This window comes from Hyperolius riggenbachi, chromosome 7, assembly GCF_040937935.1.
Source record: "Hyperolius riggenbachi isolate aHypRig1 chromosome 7, aHypRig1.pri, whole genome shotgun sequence".
NCBI classification, from domain to species: Eukaryota; Metazoa; Chordata; class Amphibia; order Anura; family Hyperoliidae; genus Hyperolius; species Hyperolius riggenbachi.
The window spans coordinates 148,155,875-148,183,611 of record NC_090652.1 but is presented as its reverse complement, the minus strand read 5'-3'; the positions used below and the strand labels follow the sequence as shown (position 1 = coordinate 148,183,611).

Genomic DNA, 27,737 nt, shown 5'->3' with positions numbered 1-27,737 from the left:
GGGGAATTTGTTGTATTCCAGACCACTGCCAACTAAAATGATTTTGATGTATGTTCAATCTTGATAGGTTCTGAGAATCTAAAACCACAAAGTGAAGAAGCATGTAGAACTGGTGATGGCATTGAAAAAGATGACAAGGATAATACCTCATCTTTAGCAACGTCTGAAGTGGTTGATTTAAATCCTTATGCAAGTGAGGAAAAAGCAACATTGCCTCAGAAGGGAGAAGCAAAGGAAATGGTTGTGTCTCAGATAAGTAATCCTACAACAGAATTGTCTAATAAGAAAGCTAAAACTAAAGAGCTGAAGGAGATACAAATGAGCAAAGCTAAGCCAGTTAGAACATTAAAAACTTCTAAAGGTAAATCTGCAAAGACTATGGTTAAAAAAGAGGTTCCTTTAGACAAAAATCTTAATAAATTGCCAGATTCTGAAGAAGAGTCCACTGTAGTATCTTCAGGGAATCCGAATGTGAAAGATGGAAAATTAACTAATCAGGTCTCTAAAAATGAAGTAATTGCGTCCAATGCAAGAACAAATGATGGTAACATGGCTGAAGCTGTACTAGATAATAACTGCCCAGACAAAGACTTTCATATAGATAGCAAAAAACATCCAGATGAACTTTCTAAAGCAAAACATAGAAGAGCAGGTAGCCCAGCCAGCTATGTGTTCTTTGCTCATGAAAGCAAACCCTCACCACTTCTGGCTGATGTAACTAACAATTCCAAGAGAAACAGTTCTTCACCCAATCATAACTCAAAGGATTCAAACGTTGAACCACCTGAAGATAGGATGGATAGACCTGGATGTCCCTCTCCTGGTAACAGTAAAGATGGTAGAGAAGATGGAGCCTCAGGGCTTCATTTATTACAACAAATTCTCACAGAATCAGAAGACAATCTGAAGGATGGTTCACCAAGAGCCATTTCTAAGTTTTTCACTGATAACCTGAACAGTCAAGAAAATAGAGTCCACCATGATGAAGATCTACAAAGCAATGACATCCATACTCTAGTCAGTGACTACGCTAGTTCTTCTTACCCACCGGAAAGTGAGGGTGTAGCAACTGCTGGCTACTACTGTTTGTGTGAAAATTGCTGCAACTATGAATCTGACTCCACACTCAATGAGGAATACTTGTTTTCTGACAGCTCACTGGCTCTAAGCTTTTCAGAAGATGAAGAACGTGAACTCTACTCAAAATCACCCAGTCAGGTTAAAGATACAAAAGAATTTCCCCAAAAAGTTAACACTGCAGTGCAAGATTTAAGGGTAGGTTGCATGGGGCTCCTGAGCAGCTGTTTCTGACATATCTAAGCATAACTGCAATGGCATACAGTACATGAAATGACCAAATAATGCTGCTTTTTTTGTCCAATGCGGATAGATTGCTCTGGATAGTTTATTTACATGTGACATATTTCAACTTGTCTGTAAGCCATCCCTTATGTAAAATTATCCCCCAGTGGTGAACTAGGGTTTACTGTGAACAAAACTGAGTACAATTACACTTGAGACACTGTAGTTAAAGGACTCCTGAAGTGAGAGGGATATGGAGGCTGGCATATTTATTTCCCTTTAAACAATGCAAATTGCCTAGCTGTCCTGCTGGTCCTCTGTCTCTAATACGTTCAGCCATAGACCCTGGACAAGCATGCAGATCATATATTTCTGATTGAAGTCTGTTTGGGTGAGCCCCCTGCTTGTTCTAGCTGCGCGATTCACACGCTACTGATGCTTACAAGATCAGCAGAACACCAGGTAACTGGTATTGTTTAACAGGAAATAAATATGGCAGCCTCCCTATACCTCTCACTTTAGGTGTACTTTAAAAGCAGAACGGTGAACATGTTACATTGCAAAGGCAGAGAAAAAGAGGGCTCAATATGCCTTTTTAGGGCAGAGAAAATGAGTTTGTCTACCAGCCCAGTATATGGGACTTCAGTTGTCAGCCCAACATGATAACCGTAAACCAACAAAGTTTAGGGGGCTGCATTATAGTTTACAATAAACAAGGATATTTTTCCCAACATAAAATAACAGTAGCTGTATTTTGATTTTCTTGTCTTTAGGAAATCTTACATTTGATATTTGCAGCATTGCCTCTTCTGCAGCAATGACCACTCTGTTATAGAGTAAAATGTTTATGAAGTCTGTCATTTTAGACCATGTTAAATAATGATGACAATACCAGAACGTGTGCTTTTAAAGCAAGAATCAAATTACTTCCTAGGCATAATAAATAATGTTGCCAGAGTACAATACACCTGCTGCAGTGTTTTGCTTTGTACAATGCAGTCTGCTGATTCTGTGCCTTAATGTACATATGTTGTATTGTCTCCCTAAAGATGGTGAGTCCCTGGCCATCTGACCCAATGAGCTAGCTAAGGGGGGTCGGGGGAAAATGAGTTGAACTTACCCGGGGCTTCTAATGGTCCCCCACAGACATCCTGTCACAGCCACTCAGCGATGCTCTGGCCCCGCCTCTGGTTCACTTCTGGAATTTCAGACTTTAAAGTCAGTATGGTCTGTGCCTGTGCAGTACGCTCCTGGTGACATCAGCTGGAGCGAGGACACGGCAATGCAGGCACAATGGTTTTCAGACTTTCAGAATGTCTGCGGGGGACCATTAAAATCCCCAGGTAAGTTCAACTCATTTTTCCCCGACCCTCCCCCCCTACAGTATTCCTTTAAAGGGTGGTGGGACATATGTATTGGTTCTATGGTTAGTGTTGTTTGTTGTATACCTAATTTGACTATAGCAAATTATCCTTCTGGGTCAGTTTTAGCTAATGGCTACGCCTCTACAATAATCTGAATAAGGAATGGGAGTTACTCTAGAAACCCATGGTTTGATCAATGCCAACAGTCAACATGGGTCTCACATAGACAGGATATACAGTATTTGTATAGTTTGACATGGTTGAGCACTAAAAATCTCTAAAATTTGGCATTATGCCCTCTCCCATTCCATATTATTACAATATTCTTCGATATTTGCTTTAATTTTGACTGGGGTCACACTTCATGCCATCATCATGTAACACTATTTTATAATCCCATTGGCAGAACAAACAAAAAGGAACACAGAGAGCTACCAATAGTTTAGTAGGTTAAATGAAAGTAAATAATGTTGTATGTAAAATGATACTAACGGGTATACCACTAAGGCAACCACTAAACAGGTGGGGAGATTAGACCCGACCCCACTCAGGTTAAAAAGTTACACTCTGTAGATAGGAGAAAGGGGATAACATCCCTCTACCAAGGGTGGACTCAAAACTTGTAAGAAAAACCTGAACAGAGGCGCCAAGCATAGAGGTAGTGCCGCACTCACATATCAAAGAAAAAGACTCGATTTTGTTGAAATTCAGACAAAAGTTGGCTTTATTTTTAGCACTGTGTAGTACCGTAGTCAATTAAAGCTATTTTTTGTTTGAAATTTGACAAAATTGAATCGTATTTTACTTATTTTATTTCCCATATCCCTCAGTCCTACCCTGTACAGCTACTCAGGCCGTCGGGTCTCTATGGCAAAAAAAGACAGAGTAAATCAAGCGCTCTCAGACCTACATAGGTCACAAACTAGAATTGTCAGTCATGCACATGTCTATATACATCGGACACACACAAAACCATCTGCAGCCTTCGGGTTTATAGAGGCAACAGGCAGATGAAAAATATAATACTTTTGTATAATGTAAAGCTAATACACTGACAAGCAACAAACTGTATCTGGTTTGTTAGGACAGTGTTCAGGACAACCTCAAGACCCTCTAAAACAGAATCATACAGTAGCGATATTAGAAATTATATAAGGACTAGTAAAAAAAGCTCACCCGTTAAACAGGCGCTAGGTCACAGCCACTACCCCCCGCAATGCGCGCACATACGCGTCCGGCTTGCTCGTTCCCCACCACTGTCTGAAGTACAGTATATGCACACAGGGAGCTGCTTGCTTGGAAAAATCTGTTATTTCCCACAATGCAATGAGAACCTCTGTGATCCACACACAGCAAACTGTCAGGTCCGGCCCTGTGTCCTATCTGCCCTGGCTGCGCACATGCTCAGTAGCCAGGGACACACAATCATTCAGTTGATGACGCAGGGACACTTGCATTTAATTGTATAGGACTAGTGACCTTAGCCCGTTTAAAAACGGGCTAGGTCTGTCTCCGCGTGCATGCGCGCTCCCGCCTGTCACGCGTGCTCCCGCCACACGCCCGCGCGAACCCGGCTGCACACCTGGCCGCCCGCTCGCACGCCCGCCTGGCTGCGTCCTTCTCGTCCTCCCTGTGTGAGGCTGGGTCCGTGCTGTGCACATGCGCAGTAGCTAAAAGCACGGACCCAGCTACACTGAGACAACTGTCCCTGCTACGCAATGGCTGCACAGGGTTACTTAGCACCAGCTGACAAACACTAACATCTTAAAAACTGGTCAACAGCGGTAGAACAGAAGGATTTATAACAGGAATACATAGATATTATTTCTTTGCTCGAGTTTTAAAAGATAAAGATTGAGCTGAAGTGCGTATATCCACAACAGGAAATCTCTTTGTGAGTATCATCAGGTAACTAGCCTCATTTCTGCAGACACTGGTGCTACTCTGAGCCTGGGGCACACAATATTCACATGACCCTAATCCAAGCGCACTTGTAAGGGACCCTGCTTATGACAGTCTGCATTCTAAAGATGCCCAATAACAGTGTAAACCTGCTGCGATCAAATATTTCTGATCCCCGCAGTAATCGATCGAAAATGAAGCTAGCTAATTCGATCAAATTAATGGAATGGATCCTTTTTTCGGATCAAACCTATTGATCTGATCAGATTGGTTAGTGGAATTTGGACCATTAATGGGCATGACTAATCATCAGAAATGTTTGATTAGCTGTAGAATTGTACTGTTAATGGGCACGCTTACATAAGCATATCTGCCAGTGCATTTGATCAGATTTCATGAAGTCCTTCCCTGGCTAGTGCTGTTGGGATTCCAGGGGGCAGTAGGCACAGGCGCATGTTAGCATGTAGGTTCATTAAGTGTCGTATACATATACTACATGTGCATCCTTGTTTCAATACTGGTGGCACAGAGAGGATGTCGATATTTTGTAATGGAAGTGTAACGATTGTGGAATTCTCTCCGTGGTCAGCGCACAGGATGTGCGCTGACACTGCGGAAATCCTCCACAAGCGTATATTTTGAGAGAACCCAGGAAAAGGTGCAACACACCTGTAGAGGGAGATTCCTGTTGGCAGATGGAGCTGTGGAGTGCAGAGGAACAGATCCTCTGCCCTGCCACAGACGCCAGACAGGAATTGTACGAAGGGAAGAACGCAGAGCAAGATAGCCCTTAAAGAGAGAGAGTAAAGCGACAGAGTGTATGTGTGTCCACCAATCTAGTCGCCACCCAGCGACGATGAACACACAACCATGAAAATCAGGTGAGAAGGCAATCGCAAGGGATGGCGATTGCTAACAGCGACACAAGACTGAATAAGCACAGAGGAGGATTGTATGTATGTCCACCAATCTAGTCGCCAACCTGCGACGGGGGACATACAACAGAGGAAACCAAGTGAGAACGCAATCGCAAGAGAAGCGATTGCGAATGAGAATGAGCACAGGGACAGAATGTATGTGTGTGCACCAATCTAGTCGCCAACCCGACGGTGCACACACAACAGCAGATACGAAGTAGGAACGCAATCGCGAGAGAGGCGATTGCCAGAGGTGACACAAGGATAAAGCAAGACAGGGCACGAGAGTAGCAAAGGCACAGCAAATCATACAATGAGAAGATAAGGAAAATAACAAACGCTAACTAAACGCAAACACCGCACTCATTCGCAACAGCGAACGCGTTTACAGCGCGATCCCCGCATGTTAAGCACAACAGAGACAAGCACGCCTAACTAACCACCGACAGACAAACACGAAACAGAGGACGCAAGCGCTTGCTTAACGGTTACCTCACTGATCCTCCAGCAAGCGTTCGTATCAGACAAGACAGATAAACGAAAACAGGAATAAGTGAGAGATACGATCCACCGCTCTTCCGCCAGAGCGAGTGCGATCTAAATAGGGAAACAGAGTTAGCAGGATCCACTGCTCTTTCCGCCAGAGCGAGTGTGATCCAAGTAAAGCAACAGAGCTAGCAGGATCCACTGCTCTTTCCGCCAGAGCGAGTGTGATCCAAGTATAGAAACAGAAGGGGCTACCAGTAGCAACCGCTGCTCTAGTTAGCACCCAACAGACAGACAGAACAGGCAATACAAATATACAACCTGACTAAACTAGAGGGGTGTCTAATACAGCCCCCAGAAATACTCTAAGTTAGCTAACAATCCAACAGAGAAGGCTGACACTCCAGGAGTGTGTTTACAAACTGTTATGACCAGCGAAGCCTTCTGGTCAGCAGCAGGCTTTTATACTGCCAGCCCTCCAACGAGACAGCTGAGCAATTTGCATGTATGCAAATTCCTCAGCAAAGCAACTCTGAAAGTTGCAAGATGAAGCCAGGTCTCTTTTCCAGAGACCTGCATCTCTCAGACATTAGGAATGGTCAAACAGCTGGCTGCCTGTACAGCCAGCTGAGCGGATCATTACAGGAAGCTCAAGTGGTTACATTTGCATGCCATCCTGAATGATTGGCACCTCATTGACTATGTCTGGCACAGAGACTTCTACTGACTTCTCACACCTCCTCTTTTGCTATGTCCTATTGATATTGGAAGGGGACAGGGCCAAAGATAGATTAAGACGAAACAGGGCCCTAGGCAACGTATGATCTTTGGCACCTTGTTGAGGTCCTTTGGGTTATCAAGTTGGACAGGGGTCAGAGAAGGTAAAAGGTGGGCCCTTTGATAGCCAATAGGACCCAGGCACCTGCCTAGGTTGACTCGTAGATGATCCTGCTCTTCTACTTCTGCTACAATGACCTGGAAGTATGGCTTAGTCTCGGCATCTACAGTATTGCTGGATACACACGGTGCGTTCGCGCACTCGATTTTCCCGTCGATTCCCGTCGATTCGTTTATTTCCAACATGTCCGATTTGGATTACGATGGATCGTTAGGTCGATTCGCATGCAAAGTATGCCGAATTGACCTAACGATCCATCGAAATCCAAATCGGACATGTTGGAAATAAACAAATCGACGGGAAAATCGAGTGCGCGAACGCACCGTGTGTATCCAGCATATCACAGGCCCCACTGTTTCAAGGAATGTATTACTTGGAATCTCTGCACACAGCAAATTTGCAAACACAACGTATTCACTTTCAGCCTGCTGAGGAGGGAGAGAGAGCATAACAAAAGGTTCCCCTAGCTTTTCAGTTCTAGTGGGCAAAAGCTACCTAATCCTTTGGTCTGCTGAACTATGCATGGTTTTATTTAGTGGCATTGCATATGCAGAGACCCAGCAACACACTTCCAGTTGAGTTCTTCCTAGCCCTGTTTTGGCACTCATACCCCATTGATGTACATAAGAGAACACCCTCTGGTTTTTTTTTAGTTTTCAGTTTCATAGCATGGCTATAACTGAGGCTCCTAAAACAAGCCTACAAGTTAAAAATAAAATACCACAGTTTAGGGAAGCTTCTGAATGCTCCAGAGGCTTCCCATGTCCTCCTAGACACCACCAGTGCTGGCCAGTATCCTCTTCATAGCTATGCTCACTTCCATGTACAAGCATGGCTGTAATGCACATCTATGAGTATGGCCCACGCATGTGCAGTAGAATTAAGCCAATCGTGCACGGAGGAAAAAGGCGTGCTCAAGTGGCTTAGCGCTTCAGGGCAGCTGTAGACCGTGCTGCTTTTGTCATATATGTTCAGAGGGTCCATGCGTGGGAATGGTGGGTTCAAGAATGATTTGGGAAGCCTATGGATTATCAGGAGACTTCCATCTACTGAGGGGGTCTACTTTATTTTGTTAATTTCAGGTTTGCTTTAACTGTCATTTTGTGTGGCAGTGGTATCTCTAGCATTAAACAGTGGGGGCCTTTGCCCTGAATTTTAGCAGCAGTGCACCAGTTCGTCTGTGTAACTAAATAGTCCTGCTTGGGATCTGGATGGAATCCATGGGCTGATGCAGAGCAGCAGTGGAGAGTTTAGCCACAGGCTGAGCCTGTAATGACAGAGTGATATGTGCTGCAGCTTTATCACCTGGGATTTCAGTACAGTCCAAGCGCTAGTCTAGTTTAGGGGAAAGACGATTGTTTTTATGTACAGGTACCCACTGACACCAGGGATTTCAGCCCCTCCAGCCCCCTAGCATAAGTTACAAGCAGCGGCAGCATGTCTCACTTGATCCATCGGTACTACCACACTGCTCCCCTAGTTCCGGCTTCTGCACAATCACCTACATGGAAGAGCAGAGGAAACACATGGGGACAGAAGGACACACATAAGGACCTATAAGGTGCAAAGGGGGACACAGTAATTGGGGGAGAACATCTTCAAGACGCTCCTGGACCATGGACACACCAGGTTTAGTAGATTTTTTCCCTGGTTTTTATCCTCTTAACCTTAATGCATCTTATAGTTTGGAGCGTCTCATATGCGGAAAAATATAGTATTAATAATTCAGACATTTTTGAAAAACATAATGATGGATTTTTTTATAGAGTCAGAGTCGCAGCTACAGACATAATGAAAATGAATGCCATGGCACATGTAAATGTTTAAAGGAGGTAGGAGGCACCCTTGGAGTACTCGAATATTGGTTAGTATACCAATTAAAGATGGATTAGTGTTAGTGGTAAATACCGTTACTGAGACATGGATGTACACATGTCTCAGTAACGGTATTTACCACTAATCCATCTTTAATTGGTATACTAATATTCGAGTACCCCAAGGACGCCTCCTACCTCCTTTATTCGTATATCTCACCTCTGATCAGGGGTCACCACCTAGGCAGGTGGTATTTTCTCTGAGGAGCTGCGACCACCTAGGCGACAATACAAGGCTGAGTGGGGACGGTACTTCCCTACATGCGATTTAGATTGGTTGCCTCTTGTGCAACCCGTCTTTGTGAGTATACAGTGGGTTGCAAAAGTATTCGGGCCCCCTTGAAGTTTTCCACATTTTGTCATATTACTGCCACAAACATGAATCAATTTTATTGGAATTCCACATGAAAGACCAACACAAAGTGGTGTACACATGAGAAGTGGAATGAAAATCATACATGATTCCAAACATTTTTTACAAATAAATAACTGCAAAGTGGTGTGTGCATAATTATTCGGCCCCCTTTGATCTGAGTGCAGTCAGTTGCCTATAGACATTGCCTGATGAGTGCTAATGACTAAATAGAGTGCACCTGTGTGTAATCTAATGTCAGTGCAAATACAGTTGCTCTGTGAGAGCCTCAGAGGTTGTCTAAGAGAATATTGGGAGCAACAACACCGTGAAGTCCAAAGAAGACACAAGACAGGTCAGGGATCAAGTTATTGAGAAATTTAAAGCAGGCTTAGGCTACAAAAAGATTTCCAAAGCCTTGAACATCCCACGGAGCACTGTTCAAGCAATCATTAAGAAATGGAAGGAGTATGGCACAACTGTAAACCTACCAAGACAAGGCCATCCACCTAAACTCACAGGCCGAACAAGGAGAGCGATGATCAGAAATGCAGTCAAGAGGCCCATGGTGAATCTGGACGAGCTGCAGAGATCTACTGCTCAGGTGGGAGACTTTGTCCATAGGACAACTATTAGTCATGCACTGTACAAAGTTGGCCTTTATGGAAGAGTGGTAAGAAGAAAGGCATTGTTAACAGAAAGCATAAGAAGTCCCGTTTGCAGTTTGCCACAAGTCATGTGGAGGACACAGCAACCATGTGGAAGAAGGTGCTCTGGTCAGATGAGACCAAAATGGAACTTTTTGGCCAAAATGCAAAACGCTATGTGTGGCTGAAAACTAACACTGCACATCACTCTGAATACACCATCCCCACTGTCAAATGTGGTGGCAGCATCATGCTCGGGGGTGCATCTCTTCAGCAGGGACAGGGAAGCTGGTCAGAGTTGATGGGAAGATGGATGGAGGCAAATACAGGGCAAACTTGGAAGAAAACCTCTTGGAGTCTGCAAAAGACTTGAGACTGGGGCGGAGGTTCACCTTCCAGCAGGACAATGACACTAAACATAAAGCCAGGGCAACAATGGAATGGTTTAAAACAAAACATATCTATGTGTTAGAATGGCCCAGTCAAAGTCCAGATCTAAATCCAATCGAGAATCTGTGGCAAGATCTGAAAACTGCTGTTCACAAACTCTGTCCATCTAATCTGACTGAGCTGGAGCTGTTTTGCAAAGAAGAATGGGCAAGGATTTCAGTCTCTATATGTGCAAAGCTGGTAGAGACATACCCTAAAAGACTGGCAGCTGTAATTGCAGCAAAAGGTGGTTCTACAAAGTATTGACTCAGGGGGCCGAATAATTACGCACACCCCACTTTGCAGTTATTTATTTGTAAAAAATGTTTGGAATGTTGTATGATTTTTGATCCACCTCTCACATGTACACCACTTTGTATTGGTCTTTCACATGGAATTCCAATAAAATTGATGCATGTTTGTGGCAGTAATGTGACAAAATCTGGAAAACTCTAAGGGGGCCGAATACTTTTGCAACCCACTGTATATACGGTTATCTTATACAATTATCCTTCATACGTAAGATAATACACCATATCGGGCTCCCGGTGTCCTCCCGCTCCTTTTCTCTATCCCCCCAGCGTCCAATCACATGTAAATGTTGTTTCTTTTCTAATCCTAGGACACAAACAACCATCGTATTCTTCCAGAAAATAGAGGGGATTCCTGCAGCAGAAAATCAGACACTTTTCTAACTGCCCTGAAGGCAATACAAAGTGTTGATGTCAAGAATATGAAACATTTGTGCCAGTCTCATTTCTTTTTAACTAGGTATTTCCTGTTCTATTCTTCTTTGGAAGTAGATGCAGCTTAATTTCGCCATATAGTAAAATACACAATAATAATAATAATCAGCTATGGGTCACTGCATCCAGGACATACAGTATAAGTTTGGTTGTTACAAACTATATATTTGATATTGCATGTTCTATTATTGCTGTGAAAATCAGAACAAGAATGTGCTTGATCTTACTTTAGCTATAAATACAAACTTCACTTGTATCCTATAATATAGTAAGATGATCTCATTCAGTGCAAGAATGGCCACAGCAGCAGGTGCAGATGACTGGACATGTCACTACAGGGCCTGCCTGTGATGGATGTCTCTGTAAAGATACCCATTTACTGGTCAATATTTTTTTTCTGATCAATTACACAAAATGTGTACGCAATCAAATGTTGATGGTTGAATTCATTAATTAAATCGACATTTGCAGTCAGAGCCGGGACAAGGTCCTCCAGCACCCAAGGCTGAGACACCAAAGTGCGCCCCTCCATCCCTGCCACCCCAGCCATCACACACTGATTGCTATTAGACTAAGAGGTGCCACAGGGCCCACAACCTCCCCAACACCTTAATATCTAGTTATCTGGCTTGCAGTCACTGCCATGTATCCCCTTTTCTTATTTCTTTCTGCTTCAAACACAATTAGGAATGACAGCTGAATGAATTCTGCGCCCCTCCTACACTGCGCCCTGAGGCTGGAGCCTCTCCAGCCTATACCTCGGCCCGGCCCTGTTTGCAGTGTTCATAGGCAATGTCAGGCTTTTTTTGTCAAATGTGATATCATCATAATTGAGAACAATTTTTTTTCGTATAATACTTTTATTTGCAGACAAAATGCGTAACATATATCATGCCAACACCATGTACAGCTAAGTGACTATCAGTGACTTATCAGTTCTGTGTCTGGCCTTTACTTGATCTATTGAATGGTTGGATTTTCTTTCAATCACTACTTCAATTAAAATGTTAATATCTTTCATACATGGACAACTGAACTTGAGCCTAGAGACCCCAAGTAAACAGATTTGTTCATGTAAAGAAAAGCAGGGTAGGGTTATTGGATTTGGGGCTTGTCATCCATGGATGCAATGTGATTAGTATGAGTAGGGGAGGATGAGCTGCAAAATACCAAACTGAGAAGAAAAAAAATTGTACATGAATCTGAATTAATATCAATGAGATGATTACTTCTATCCAAGTTGACAGACTTCAGTGGTGATGTGACTGGTGGACTACTTGGTTTCACCATTGTTGTGTCTGGCTAAGTGGGAGTTGTGTTTGATATTTAGCAAGATAGCTGACATGTTGGATTCTATGGCATAAATCAGTTCTCGTTTCCCACCGAGAGTATTCTGTATATTTTGTGGGAAATCACGCAGGTATTTAAAGCCAGAATGCACCTTCTTGTATTTTTTATTGTTTGTAAAAGTGAATGTAGCCCTCCATTTGGAAAAGTCAGTGACCCAGAGGTCTGTGTTCCAGCGGTGATCATTGAGATGCAAATCATTCCTACTTGCATTCAGACTTCATGTAAATTTGTATGCAGCTTGGACATGAAACAATCACAATTGATAGGAAGATATTGTTCCAATTTCAAGCTGCATACAATTTACATGAAATTTGAATTCAAGTAGAAATGATTTGCATCTCATTGACCATCTCTACTGTGCGCTCACTTTGGATTTGCATTGAGAGTGAATGTTGCTTCCCCAGCAGAGTCATTAAAGGGACTCCAAGCTCAAAAAATAAACAAAATTGGTACTTACCTGGGGCTTTCTGCAGCCCACCGTAGGTCAGGAGATCCCCCAGCGTGGTCCTGGCTCCTCTCCCAGTCCCTCCGCCGCATACCGCACCGCCGGCTCCCGGGCCGGGTATCGGGCTCCCACTTCCTGAACCGGGACACTCTTCGTCATCATGTCGGCCGCTGCGCGTCATCATGGCGGCCGGCGTGACAGTATGTGATGATGCGCAGCGGCCGATGTGATGATGAAGAGCGTCCCGCTTCAGGAAGTGGAAGCCCGACAGCCATTGTAGTGACAGATAGGGCAGCCCCGCATGCGCAGTAGGAGCCTGCCTCCCATTAAATTGTGCAGCTATGTAAAACATCCTAAATATCTCCGCTTCCGCACCATGTACACTCCCGAAATTTTCAGGGTAGGGAGGAGACCCCCCGATCTAGCTCTATGCCGAATTGCAGCCCCCGAGCCCCGCTAGTTCCCGAAATAGGTTTGCTGTAATCAGTCTTGGGATCCAGCGGGGCTCAGGGGCCGCAATTCGGCACAGAGCTGGATCGGGGTCCCCTCCCCACCCTGAAAATTTCGGGAGTGTAGGTGTGGAAGCAAAAATATTTCAGGAAAATAATATCTAACTTCCCACTGAGCATGCGTGATACTCAGTGAGGAAGGGGGCTTCCGGGCTGCACTATCTTGTATTACACCAGCCTGGGTGTCCGCGGTGCTGTATTTACGTGGCGGAGAGACCGGGAGACGAGCCAGGACCACGCCGGGGGACCTCCCGACCTACGGTGGGCTGCAGAAAGCCCCAGGTAAGTACCAATTTTGTTTATTTTTTAAAGTCAGGGCCCCTTTAAAGGGAACCTAAACTGAGAAGGATATGGATTTTTCATTTTAAAATAATACCAGTTGCCTGACTCTCCTGCTGATACTGTATTACTTTTAGCCACAGCCACTCAACAAGCATGCACATCAGGTGCTCTGACTGAAATCAGACTGGATTAGCTGCATGCCTGTTTCAGGTGTGTGATTCAGCCAGTACCGCAACCAAAGAGATGAGCAGGACTGACAAGCAACTGGTATTGTTTAAAAGGAAACCTCCAGATCCTTCTCAGTTAAGGTTCTCTTTAACTAACCTCTCTGATCAGCTCCTATGGGAAATGACTGGATAGGGAAAGCATTTGGAAAGCTCACAGACAATGACGTAAAGGTACCCATACACTACGTCAATCTCCCGCCGATATACAGCAGATTCGATCACTGATCGAATCTGCTGTGAAATCGATAACAGAAACACTGACCAATCAACCGATTCCCATCCGAAATAGATCGATTCAGTCGATCTGTCTAGGTGGAAAATGTTGCTAGTTCGCTGGCAGATCAGGAGCGTGTAGTTAGCGGTGTTCGATTCAGCGACAGCCGACACAGCAATACATCACCTGGCCGCTAGCGCGAGTCCCCGGATCTGTGCTGTCCCTTCCTCCGGCTGGTCTTCTGCATCTCCTCACTTCCTGTCCCGTCCTTTGAGAAAGAAAGTTCAAACAGTAAAGGGTGCTCTAATGTTTGAACTTCCCCTTCTGACAGGACGGGATAGCAAGTGAAGATAGAGAAGAAAGCCAGCTGGAAAAAGCGACAGCACAGACCCGAGGACTCGCGCCGGCGGAACAGGTAATGTATTGCTGCGGCCAGCAGGAGACCAAATGGAAGTGGTGAGCAGGCGGCAGCTCCACAGGTTGTGAATCGATTTGATGCTAAAATCAATTCAAAATCTGTGTTCAATGTATGGGCACCCTAAGAGCAGAGGCCACAGGCTGCAATAGCAGCAGGGCCCATGAAGGCCCACTTGAAGCGCTCCTACAGCTAGTCTTATCGCTGCTTCTAGGGAAGTGCAGTCATGGTGTGAATCCTGTTAATGAAACAATGCAGTATTGACAAGATTGCTGCCTTTGGCTGATATAACTAATGCAGTCCACTTTTATACTGTACTTGCATTCTTGTTAGTTCACCCAACAGGATTTGCATAGCTCTGGTACTTTCCTTCACGCTTTACATACAACCCCTGAGCAGCGCCAGTGAGCTGCCCATGTGCTTATGTGCACAAGAACTCACAGAGAATCACGGGATCAGTTTAATGAGGTAATAGAAAGTGACCACAGCAGTCAGAGGCCTATCTGCTATCCATGAGCATCTCTCCCGAATGAGGGTTCTTTCATCTTCCAGTTGTGGTAGGCCAGCATTCATGTAGATGGGTGTTTTTGTGTAATATAGGATTGTCCCTTATTCTGTGATTGAAGCCATTTCCACACCTAGCGGTCCACTTCATGGTTTTTTGTTTTGTTTTTACAGAAAATGATAAACATTGTTAAATGTCATGCTGGTTATTTTAGTAGGCTGATCTAAAAGTTGTTTTCTGAATTCTTCAGCGTTACAGATGATGAAGGTAAAACTCTATTACACCATGCTGCTGCCGAAGAGGAGCCAGTTATTTGTCAGGTGTGTGCGATATAATCTACAGTATGTTGTTATGAAGTAAGATTTTCCTAGTTTGGTCCAATATCCTTATCTCTTATAAAAACGTTATCTCAAGCCACCTTTATTGGCAATCTGACACTTCCAGGAACAGGAAATCCGTGTTTGGCATCACTGGGACAAACCTTTGGCCTACTCTGTTCTAGAGAAATGTTTTAACTTTGCCACATTGGAGGGTTTTCAACTGTAAACTTTCAATTTAAGGTTGTGCCACAAAATGTCACTGGGATTCAAGTCAGTAAGGTGTGGTCCACACGGCTTCTTAAAAAAAACAAAGCCACAATCTTTATTGTAAAAAGATAAAATGCATGCTGTCCGGCAGCTACAGCCTGCCGTTTTGGGTCTCTTGCCCTTTTACGAGCTGCCTAGCCACTGGGCAGCTTGTAAAACAACTGTGGCATTCTGCGCAGAAGTAGTCAGGAAAAAACCGTAGTTTGCAAAACGATGTTCAGTTAATAACACACACATACCCACGTTGCGAGATTGAGGTCAACGGAAAAATCGTGCACAAATTTGTGATGTGGGGCTGTGGAGGGTATCTGAATCACAAGAATGTACAGTATACACAGAATTAGATACAACAGATCACATACGCTGTATTTCAGTGTTGCGCTAATCTGTTTGCTTTACAGATCTGCTATAATATCCGCTATAAATCCTATGTGTGCCTTCTGTCATTACTCAGGTGCTCCTGGATACTACTGTTGGAAGAATAAATATCGATCAGCACGATCTGTTTGGAAAGACAGCTTTACATTACGCTGCTGAAAATGGAAATATTAAAACATTAAAACTGCTACTGGAGAGAGGAGCTAAACTAGAAATTCCAGATGAAAATTCAAATGTCATTTATGATATTATTCGATATTGTTCTGAGGAAGACTTAAAGCACACAAGTGAATTCTAGAGCGCATGAACACCTCCAGGAACAATCACTAAATGGCACAAGTGCAGCATTATCACCCCATGCATTCCAGCACAGCATTCTGCCCGTACATCATTCTGCCGGAACCATTAGGCCTCTGCTGGATTCTGTATACTAGGCTGTGCAAAATGTATGACTGCTTTCCACTTAAACTGTACCTGAAATGCAACCCCCCCCCCCCCCCCCCCAAAAAAAAGAAATCAGTAAGGTAAAACATGGCCTCTTGTAGAATACAGACTGTACTTATAGCTAATGGCAGCACGAGATTTCTAGGGGCCCCAATGCAAGTTTTACATTGGGTCCCTCTAAAGCAATGGATATGAAGCACCAAAATCTGCCATCAGGCTTTGTTCACATCAAAAATCGAAAACGCTGACACCAGCGATTTTCAATTTTTTAGCGCATTTTTTTTCTCCTCCCGGCGCTTACCTGCACGCTTTTATTTTGTGCAAATCAGTTTTCAAAGTGATTTGAAGTAAACTCTGACCAGGAAATGAATAAATACAATGTATTTATTCATCAAAGAGAAAACGCCATCACCGCACAAAGCGATTTTGTGAGCGTTTTGTTCTTTTCCTACACCTTCCATTGTAGCAAAATCGCCCTAAAAATGGTACAGGCAGCGCTTTACTGAGCGGATTCGAAGCGAAACGCTCAGCTGTGAACTCGCTCATAGGGAATCACAAGCACTTTCAGGGCGATTTTGCAAATCGCCGGTGCTTAAAAAAAAACCTGCAAAAACGCCCCTAGAGTGAACAAGCCCTAACAGCTGCAGTGACAGAGAGCTGTAAGCAGGAGTAGAACAGTTTGCTAATGATTACCACTATACAAAACACATATCGAGGTGATCATTACCAGCATAGAACCAATGAAGAGCTAATACAGCAATTAAAGGAGAGCCCTGGATGGGTCCCAGTGCGGTCGTTACCTCTGCATCTGCTATTGCTACGCCATTGCTTACAGCCAGCGACAACGAGGCTGCAGTTCATCTGGCTGAGCAGTGGGTGGCTGCACTGAGTTGGGTTTGCATGGACCTCGACCAAGAGGATTACTCTACTTTATTGGCTAGAAGGAAAGGAATAATGGTGACTGTAAGTACAATCAGTATTTTATATGGAGCCATCTTTGCTTTATTATTTATTTAGCACTTAACCCTTTCTGGACCAACACCCTCTGCCCCCTTAAGGACCAGAGGGTGCTGGGTCCAGCAAACCGCCGCTTCCCGACGAATCGCCGCAAGTTACCATCGCTCCCGCCGTACACGCCGCTCTGTCCCCACCGCAGGCTGCTCTCTCTGCCGACGCTATGACGGCAGAACGCTGTGCGCCGGTCAGGAGCCGCTTTCATTGGCTCCTGACCCTGTCATTCCATGTAAGCCAATGGGAACTGCTTACATGAATGACAGGGCCAGGAGCCAATGAAAACGGCTCCTGCCCGGCTCACAGTGCTCTGCCGTCATAGAGGCGGCAGGGCATCACATTGCGGCGGGGGGCAGAGCGGACCGAGCGACGCGGACGGGCTGGGGCGCGCGGTCAATAGGACGTCGAGTTTACGTCCGGTCAGGACCGCAGCGCCCCCTGCCCGACGTAGATTCGTACTCGCTCGGTCCGCAGGTAGTTAAGGCATACTTAACAAAAGGTAAATAAGCTATAGGTTTTGGAAAGGAAAGGCTGCGATGTACATGGTTTGCTTTATTTACCTGCTGATAATATTTTAATAAAATAAAAGTAAATGTTTTGTAGCCAACTTATGTAGCCTACTTGAAAATAAACAGAAACATATAAAATAGGACATACATACAAACATTTGAGTTATTTGTTGCTCCACCTGCACTTGACCTTGTCACACTGGTTTGTTTTCTGTAACAGTAGGGCAGGTTCACACTGTGAGGGCTCGTTCACACTGCAAGAGCTTTTCTGAGCGCTTTGTGATTTTAATAGCTCTTGCTAATGTTACAGTATCTTATGCGAATGTTCACACTGGAGCGATGTGATTTTGTAAAAACCCCCCATAGCATTGCATTAGAAAGAGCTTTTAAAATCTCTAGTGTTTAAAAAGCTCTTGTAGTGGGAATCAGCCTTAAGCCCGGTTTTAAGTGCCAGTGATTTAAAATGCTCTTGCTAATAATGTAATACTATGTGTGTGTTTTCACTTGAGCCATGGTAATTAAAATTAAGCCATTACATTACATTAGCAAGAGCTTTACAAGTCACTGGCACTTAGAAAAAAGAGTTTGCTGTGTGAACCGGGGGGGGGGGGGGGGGGGTGTCGGGGGGTGGGGGTTGCTAGTGGCGGCGGCAGCCCCCCCCCCCCTTTTTCCCAGATTCCACAGTATAGCAAGTATATAGTTAGCCCAGTATAGCAAGTTCAGTTACCACAGTATAGCAAGTACAGTTAGCCCAGAATAGCAAGTATAATTAGCCCAGTATAGCAAGTACAGTTACCACAGTATAACAAGTACAGTTAGCCCGGAATAGCAAGTATAGTTAGCCCAGTATAGCTGCCCCAGTGTCGCCAGTACAGTTAGCCCAGTGAAGCCAGTAGTTACCCCAGTATAGCTGCCCCAGTGTTGCCAGTAGTTAGCCCAGTGTAGCCAGTAGTTAGCCCAGTATAGCTGCCCTAGTGTCACCAGTAGTTAGCCCAGTGTCGCCAGTAGTTAGCCCAGTATAGCTGCCCCAGTGTCGCCAGTAGTTAGCCCAGTATAGCTGCCCCAGTGTCGCCAGTAGTTAGCCCAGTATAGCTGCCCCAGTGTCGCCAGTAATTACCCCAGTATAGCTGCCCCAGTGTATCTAGGAGAGGTGCCCTCTCACCCCCCGCTCCTGTTACCTTATGAGCGAGCGGTTGCTTCCTTTATAATCCCCATAGCTCCTCTCCTCTTGCAGCATCTCGTATTACACCAGCGCTTCCCGCGCGGCTACTGTAAGGAAGGGAAGGAAGCAGGGCAGCGGCTTCCTGTAGCGGCGATCGCCGCTACCATGGGAACGCTGCCCCACCTCCTTCCCTCCTTACAGCAGCCGCACAGGAAGCGCTGCTGTACGAGATGCTTCAAAGAGGAGAGGGGCTATGGGGAATTTAAGGAAGAAAGCGGCCGCCCACATAAGGTAACAGGAGCGGCGGAGGCGGGGGGAGAGAGGGAGAAATGCCAGATCCGCCGCGGCCCCCCAGAAATCTGCTTACGGACCACCAGGGGGCCGCGGCCCCCAGGTTGGGGACTTCTGTTTTAGATAACGGTGGGAAAACTAATGTAAAAGTGTTTTATTTACTGCAATTGTGTCTCTTTTGGGCAGGCTTTAAAACCCTCGTCTCAGTGACAGAGTAACCACAGGAATGCATTTTTATTTTTTAGCAATTAGACAATTCATGCAAGAACATTTTTTTTAATATTAGGAGACTGGATAAGAGATTGAACCTTCATACTTCAAATAATAAAATATAGTTATTAGTGTATACAAAAGTAAGGCCACCGTCTTCATTCTCTAATAAACAATCCCAGTTGCCTAACTTCTGTGCTGATGTTCATCTACTAAAAGTCACTGGCCCAGAATGAGCATGCGGATAAAATGTTCAGACTCTGGGCTGACTCCACTGGCTGCATGCCTGTCACAGGTGTGGGACTCAAAAACAACTAAAGCCACAAGCTCAGCATGACAACCAGGCAACTGGCATTGGAAAAAGGGAATGAAGATGGAAGCCTCCATATTACTCTTATATCAGGTTGCGTTTCATGCTTGAAGATGCAGTCATGTGAATTCTCTGATGCGCTTACTGAGTTCATAAGGCCTCTACCATTCTCATTTAAAGGACAACTGTAGTGAGAGGGATATGGAGGCTGCCATATTTATTTCCTTTTAAACTACCCTGTATACAATTTCCCTGGCTGTCCTGCTGATCTTCTGCTTCTAATACTTTGCCATAGCCCCTAAACAAGCATGCAGCAGATCAGGTGTTTCTGACATTATTGTCAGATCTGACTAGATTAGCTGCATGCTTGTTTCTAGTGTTATTCAGGCACTACTGCAGCCAAATAGACCAGCAGGGCTGCCAGGCAATGTGTATTGTTTAAAAGGAAATACATTTGTCAGCCTCCATATCCCTCTCACTTCATTTGTCCTTTAAAGCCAGCAACCTCCTTGGCTCTGTAGGAATGCATGGATACCTAGATCATTATAATGTGATATGGGATCAGCCACTGACACTCTCTGCAGAAGTGTTCATATAACCATCACTTTAAGCTTACAAATGGTACAGTATTGTCAATGTAACCACCCAGCAGGTATTAAAACAGGGTGGTTATGAAGCTTAAAGTGTACCCGAGACCGTCCTCCTGTTCCCCTCCATTGTGCCACTGAGAGCCCCTTAACCACTTTACCCCCGCCTGTACGAATTTCTCCGTCCCTTTTTCCATCCTTTAACCCCCAGGGACGGAGAAATCCATACTTTCCGCGCTCCCGCCGCTGCCCGCGCTCCCGCTCGTAAACGCGGCGCCGGCCGCTCGTAAACACGCCGCCCGCCCGGAGATAAATGAACGGGAAAATCCATTCCCGTTCGTTGATCTAAGCCCCGCAATGATCCGCAGCTCTCCAATGAGCAGCGCGATCATTGTGAAAAAAAAAAAAAAAAAAACACTTACCCAGCCTCCTAGTGCTTCCTCCAAGAGTCCGTAAGGACGCTTGGAGGTCGCATTAAACAAAAAGTTACTGTGGCCATCTTGTGGCCAAATAGTAAAACTACACCCTAAACATTTTTCACATACAAATAAATTACTTTTACACAAAAAAATTAACTCATTACCTCCCACGCTCCCAATTGTTTTTTTTTTTTGTAATTAAAAAAAAATTTACAATTAAAAAAAAATACATAAATAGTTACCTTAGGGACTGAACTTTTTAAATATTTATGTCAGGAGGGTACAACACTGTTACTTTATAAACTATGGGCTTGTAATTAGGGATGGACGCAAAACTGAAAAAAATGCACCTTTATTTCCAAATAAAATATTGGCGCCAAACATTGTGATAGGGACATAACTTAAACGGTTTTATAACCGGGACAAAAGGGCAAATACATTTCATGGGTTTTAATTACAGTAGCATGCATTACTTAAAAACTATAATGGCCGAAAACTGAAAATAATGAATTTTTTCCCACATTTTTCCTATTTTCCCATTAAAACACATTTAGAATAAAATAATTTTTGGTATAATGTCCCACCTAAAGAAAGCCTAATTGGTGGTGGAAAAAACAAGATATAGTTCGTTTAATTGTGATAAGTAATGATAAAGTTATAGACGAATGAATGGAAGGAGCGCTGAAAGGTGAAAATTGCTCTGGTGGTCAGGGGGTAAAACCCCTCAGTGGTGAAGTGGTTAAAATTCACAGCTTGGCTGAGTCGCTGACTACTGTGCATGTACAGTCTCGGTCAAGCGTACCACCTGATCGCACTCCCATAGCCAGGAGCGTTCTGCGCAGTTCGTGAAGCCTTGGGCAGAACACTCCTGGCTACAGGAGTGCAATCAGGTGATGCGAGCTGCCAGGACAGTGCTTGCACAGTACTCTGCGCCCCAGCTGGATTGCGGGCTTCACACAAGCACAATGAAGGGGACAGGAAAGACAGCAAGGGAGCAGACGGACATCAAGGGACTAGAGGAAGCGCCAGGCAAGTCAAAATCCTTTTCCTTCCTTGCATCTCAGGTTTACTTTAAATGTAATACCCTCCCTGGATCAGTGGAGATTGGCATGTGAGAGGCGTTTTGCTCTTCACTAGACATAACTTGAACATATTTAGTATTAGCCCTGGAGCTCACATTCAGCATAAATAAATACATCTTACAACAATATATCTTTTATTATTATTATTTTGGCAGATAGCAACATCATCCATAGTCCTGAAACAGTCACTCATAACATTACTTAACATCATATACAAAACCCATTTCTGGGATACAGTCCTCTAGCAACGAAAATGGTTTATAATCCAGTGTGTTCAGATACATTAATAAAATACAAACATTTTTTGAACAAGTAAACAGTGTAGTCCATACAGAATAAAGTGCACTTCATTTAAAAACAGCCTGACCATGTGAATATAGTCAAACTATAGAAAACTGAATATTGCGCTGAATTGACCTAAAATAAAGACACCCATTTAGGAACAATTATTTGTCAATGAGTAGTTGATCGTAACATAACATGTACCCCATGATGTAGCTAGACCGATGGTCCTGGGCATTTTCTGCATTCCCCATCTATTGGACATCATCCAATGAGGTCTCGATTCTTCTTGCTGTTGGAAGCTATACATGTATACACATACTACATGTATAGGGATGTATCTATGCACTGTACATTATAAATTACAGTACAAATAAATATATCAATGAACAGTGCACACCAGCAGTCTGTGTATGCATCATATGGGGTGTATGAAATCAAACAAATTTCAATTAAGTAGCAATCTATGGTCACTGAAATGCAAATAATTCTAAGTTGCTGCAAAATTATGCAAACTATGCAAATTCTTTATTCAAACATATACAGCCTGAAAATGAACCAAAAGATGGAAGACAAGATGGGATTTTGCATAAGAAACAATTCCTGCATGCTTTAAGTTGGGATTACTTGCATCTCGCTGACTGTAACTAATCAAAGTGAAATTAGCAGCTGTGACAGTGGTTTAGAAATACCTTATTGCCACTAGTGAAAGATCTAAATGAGCAGCGGGATACCTCAGAGTCTATCTTGGACCTCCTCTTTGGGGCACATACATTTCACCATTGTGGACGTCACTGTTAGACCACTCTCCCCGCTTCTCTCTATGGCCCGTGTCTCCTGCTCCAGCAACAAGGAGAATGTGAGGCAAATAGGCATGCAGTGAACAAATGATTATGTTTTCTTGGTGGTCGGCAGAAAGTGGTTAGGAGAAGGGCCCCTATATGGGCCTTACTGAGCACAGGACATAGTCACAGCTGTTCCTACACCGATAACCAGGAACACAGTATAAAAAATATGTAACAGAAAGTGCAAAATACACGTGGTGCTCATCTGTTTTGTTATTTTTAAAGACTACAACAATGTGTTTATGAAATTGCCTACAATATTTTAACCACCATTTGGTTTAAACCCCTTTCACATTAAACGCCGCATCCCCTCGCAGAAGCAGTAGTGACCCTATGGGGCTATCACAATGGATGCAGCACGTCTGGTCCTGACTCAGTAACACACTGCATGCAGAGACAGAAAAGCCTATTGTAAACTGGAATACAAAACTGTAAAGGTGCCCATTAATGTTGCAAATTTTAGTCAACAATTTATTTTTGATAAGATCATTCAGATCAAAAGATAAGCAATGAAAAGTCAGTCAGCTGAAACAGCTAATGAGTTTAAATTACAACTAGTGATTAGGCACAGATAAGAGGGAATTAGAGAGGCTAAACTCTCTAAGTATACACAGGGTGCAGTTCTCTCTGTTTTCCATCTGTCTTGTGCAAGAGTTCAGGTCCACTTTAAAGTAAACCTGTAACTTTCTGAAATTGAAGAAAAGACAAATAACATTTATATCGCGCTTTTCTCCTGGCGGACTCAAAGCGCCAGAGCTGCAGCCACTAGGATGCGCTCTACAGGCAGTAGCAGTGTTAGGGAGACTTGCCTAAGGTCTCCTACTGAATAGGTGCTGGCTTACTAAACAGGCAGAGCCGAGATTCGAACCCAGGTCGCCTGTGTCAGAGGCAGAGTCCTTAACCATTACACCATCCAGCCACCAATTGAAACAATCAGATAGATACTTACCTTGTGAAGGGGGAGGCCTCTGGATCCTAATGAGGCTTCCTCCATCCTCCTTAGCAGTCCCGATCCAGCACTGCCTCCCCTAGGGCAACTAAAACAACATCCAGTGACGCTTGACTCCGGTGCATGCAGACGCACTAGCGGCTTTGAGTTGACACAATCAGGCTCGGCTATTTTTGTCGGAGCTTGAGGTGAAAGCCGCTAGTGCGCCTGCGCGCACCGACAAGCGGATCTTCGGGGGTTCAGCGCTGGATGCCCTCCGCTGAGGAGGATAGGGGAAGCCTCTTTAGGATCCCAAGGCTTCCCCCACCCCCAGGTAAGTACCCCAGTGGGGCCCATTTCTTCACTTCAAATACACTTTTTTATAGAATCCAACTGAAATTGGAGAATTTGTACTGAAATGAAAACCAATTATGGTCGTACCTATGAAAAATCCGTCATGCCAATCAATTTCTATAAGCAAGCAATGGATAATGCGATCATTCAGGATTGATTGGGCCCACCATCTTGTCTGTTTTTATGCAATACCATCCAAATAATCTGAAAATATGATCGTTCATTAAAAACTGTACCATTAAAGGGCACCGCAAGAGTTATCCATCCATGGATTCCTGTAAAAACTAGAAAACTGGCAGCTAGGCCACAAGATGCTGCTACTGAGATAGTCAGGGACGACACCAGAGGTAGCAAAAAAGTTTTTGTCTGGAGTAAGTCTGAAACAAGCCTAGGTATCCATCACACAGCCTATGATGAAAAATGACACAATCAAGGTACTGATAACTGCATGTCTAGCTATTCCGTGGTTTCACAGAGATCGGAGCAGATGTAATAAGGCAACATTGAAGTAAAGTGATCTGAGCTCCTGAGAGCTCTATTGGTCAGTAAAGCTACTGATCCCATGAATGAACAACTAGGGAGGGCGGACTTCAATGGTCAGTGGGCAAAGAGGTCTTCCTGACACTCCTTGCAGCAGTAGTCATTTACAAAGTATTATGTGTTATATCTTTGGAACAGAAAAATATTCATGCAGTTTTTACCAAACATAACCTTTGGTAAAGTGCTTTATCACCGCATGCTTGGTTCAAACTGCACAGCTGTACTTCAGGGTGACAGAAGGTTGAGAAGACAATGAAAGCTTTCTCTGGAAGCAGCAGCCAGCAGTTATGGCTCTTTTCCCTCATGAGCCTTGGTGCCGTCACTGTGAGCTGCCAGCGGCTGGATATCGTAGCACCTATTACAGCTTCTTGTGCATCAGGAGAGGGACGACTCTTTGACATGTGGATTAATCTTTAGGCTTCCGGCAGATGCATGCATACCCCGTTGCCGAGCGTAAGGCCACTTTAAGAACAGGAGTGAAGGCTGGTAAGAGGAGATCTGATATTAAAGTAGTAAATGAGTACAGCAGTGTAACAGAGCACTTGTGAACATTTGGTCTGTGTCATCAAGTAAATACTTTCCCTTTCCATAAGTTAAACTCTTTATATACCACAGTGACAATGTTACACAGAAATGCTGTGTGCTTCTGTCAGACGTCTGATCAGGAACATTTTGTCTCTGCTCTCCTAAAAGAAAAAGTGCTCATTAGACAAATACTACACAGACCACTTAATGTTCACTATGTAAATATTTAGATTTAGATTTCATAGTGTTTGCAGGCACAGTTCTGTCAGCTATGTCTCCATCCTTCTGCAGTTGCACTGATAAAACCAGACATACACTGGCATAATCTCTGTTACAGCACCCCTTCCTGCTTTCTGAAATGTCCTGGCTTAAAGGACACCTGAAGCGAGAGGCATATTTATTTCCTTTTAAACAAAACCAGTTTTGCCTGGCATCCTGCTGGTCTCTTTGGCTGCAGCAGTATCTGGATCACACACCTAAAACAAGCATGCAGCTAGCCCAGTCATACTTCAGTCATAAACAGATCAGATTTGCATGCTTGTTCAGGGTATTAGAAGGCAGAGGATCAGCAGGACAGCCAGGCAATCTGTACTGCTTAAAAGGAAATAAATATGTCAGCCTCTGCGCCTCTCACATCAGGTGTTCTTGAAATATGCCTGGGGAACCGGATCTAAAAGAAACTTTCTTCATGGGGTCATGATTGCTCAACTCAATTCAAACAACCCCAGGGATTCAGTACAAGCAGATAAGATTACCAGGGAGGTAGATTCACAGGAGAACATTCTACCGCTCTGCATTAAGGTGCCCATACACTCGTCAGATTAGCAGCAGATAGATCATCAGATGGATTTCTTATCTATCTGATGTGTTTTAGAACATTTTTTACTAGGATAGAATTCCAATAGATTTCAGTTTGAAATCTATTGAAATTCGATCTGATGGCATTTTTTTTGCCATCAGATCTCCATTAGGGCCAATGCAAAATGATAAGCAATCTCAACAGATCGACCTGGATTTTCCACCCTGCCAGTTTGATGGAAATCCATCGAAATCGGCCATCAATCGGTCGATTGGCAATCGATCTTGATCGATCGGCCAGAAAATCGGCTGAGTGTATAGACCCCTTTAGTAAAGTCACACAAGGTTTTTACTAAATATATAATTAGAGTAAATAGTCATTATAAATGATTTTCTGAAGTTTGCTTTCCAAAATAAAAAAAGAGCAAGAATGACGCAAGGGCCCTTTTACATGTAATGTGTTTGTGTGCGTTAGTATATGTTTTTTTACCATAGCAGTGCATTGTGAAAGAGATTTCCGTTAAAACGCGTATAGTGGGAACTGTGTCACAGGAAAACATGGACACTACTTTGAAAATCAGTTTGCTTTCAGTTCTAACTGCGAGCAACTAATATAGTGTAAAAGGGGCCTTGCTCTGACTTTTCCCCATCCATCTCATACTGTGCATTCTATAGTCAGTATTGTTATTTATATAGTGCTGTACATAGTACAAAACAAACAGTAGGGAGCATAGATACATAAGACATTCACAACGCTGTACAATCAGGACATCCAGCAATACAAACGCATACATAGTTCATGTGTGTCTTAAAACATTACCAATACTGGTGCATGTGCATATGATAAATTACAGCAGATTAATTAATACTAGGAGGAGAGGGCCCTGTCCAGGCAAAATTACAATCTAGAATATCAGTATCAAGAAAGCACAGCGACAGCTCTGGTGAACCTCATACTCTGGCACTCCACTAACCTGTCCTCTGTGGTTTGTCACCTCAGTGGCAAAGACTTAAAGGAAAGATCTGTGCATTATATAAAAAACAAACGGCACTTACCTGGGGCTTCTTCCAGCTCCTGGTAGTCGATCGGTGCCCTCGCCGCAGCTCCTCTCCCTCCCGGCGTCCAGCGGTGAAGAAGCCGCGAGGTCGGCTTCCGGGTCGGTGTCATGTGCGTTCCACAGCGCGGGTCACGTGGTGTATGTGACGTCATCAGGTCTTTACTGCGCAGGCGCAGTAGTTCTGCGCCTGCGTAGTAGAGACCCGATGACATCTCTAGACCACGTGACTCCCCGCCGTGGAGCGCACAGAAGCCAACCTGGCGAGGTCGGCTTCTTCACCGCTGGACGCTGGGAAGGAGAGGATCTGTGGCGAGGGCACCGATCAACTACCAGGAGCTGGAAGAAGCCCCAGGTAAGTGCCGTTTGTTTTTTGTAATCTGCGTGAACCTTCCCTTTAAGTGCAGCATGCTTCAGGTCACACCTACAGGCCTGCTTTAGGAAACTTCCACTTGAAACAACTAATCATGTTACTCTATTATATTTTGAATTGCCTGTCCTAACAACATGGTTGTGGACACAAATACCTGCAGTGTCTCACACACAGAGCAGAACC

General features: G+C 44.1%; 2 protein-coding genes across 5 annotated transcripts in view; one reads left to right on the top strand and one right to left on the bottom strand.

Moving 5' to 3' along the window:
- LOC137524643 (uncharacterized) overlaps nt 1-17,452 on the top strand; it is a 58,002-nt gene extending 40,550 nt beyond the window's left edge. For 3 of the 4 annotated variants that reach the window (XM_068244752.1, XM_068244751.1, XM_068244750.1), the window contains exons 11-14: nt 68-1,275; nt 10,794-10,942; nt 15,115-15,184; nt 15,906-17,452. In XM_068244752.1, the coding sequence (XP_068100853.1) occupies nt 68-1,275; nt 10,794-10,942; nt 15,115-15,184; nt 15,906-16,127 (1,649 nt within the window). In that variant the 3' untranslated portion in view covers nt 16,128-17,452. The remainder of the gene's footprint in view (nt 1-67; nt 1,276-10,793; nt 10,943-15,114; nt 15,185-15,905) is intronic. The other variant, XR_011022750.1, reaches the window with a different exon arrangement.
- A 4,533-nt stretch (nt 17,453-21,985) lies between these two features.
- The window catches only part of TMC7 (transmembrane channel like 7), a 90,722-nt gene continuing 84,970 nt past the window's right edge, over nt 21,986-27,737 (bottom strand). Inside the window, exon 16 of the mRNA XM_068244748.1 lies at nt 21,986-25,489. Coding sequence (XP_068100849.1) covers nt 25,427-25,489 — 63 coding nt within the window. The 3' untranslated portion in view covers nt 21,986-25,426. The remainder of the gene's footprint in view (nt 25,490-27,737) is intronic.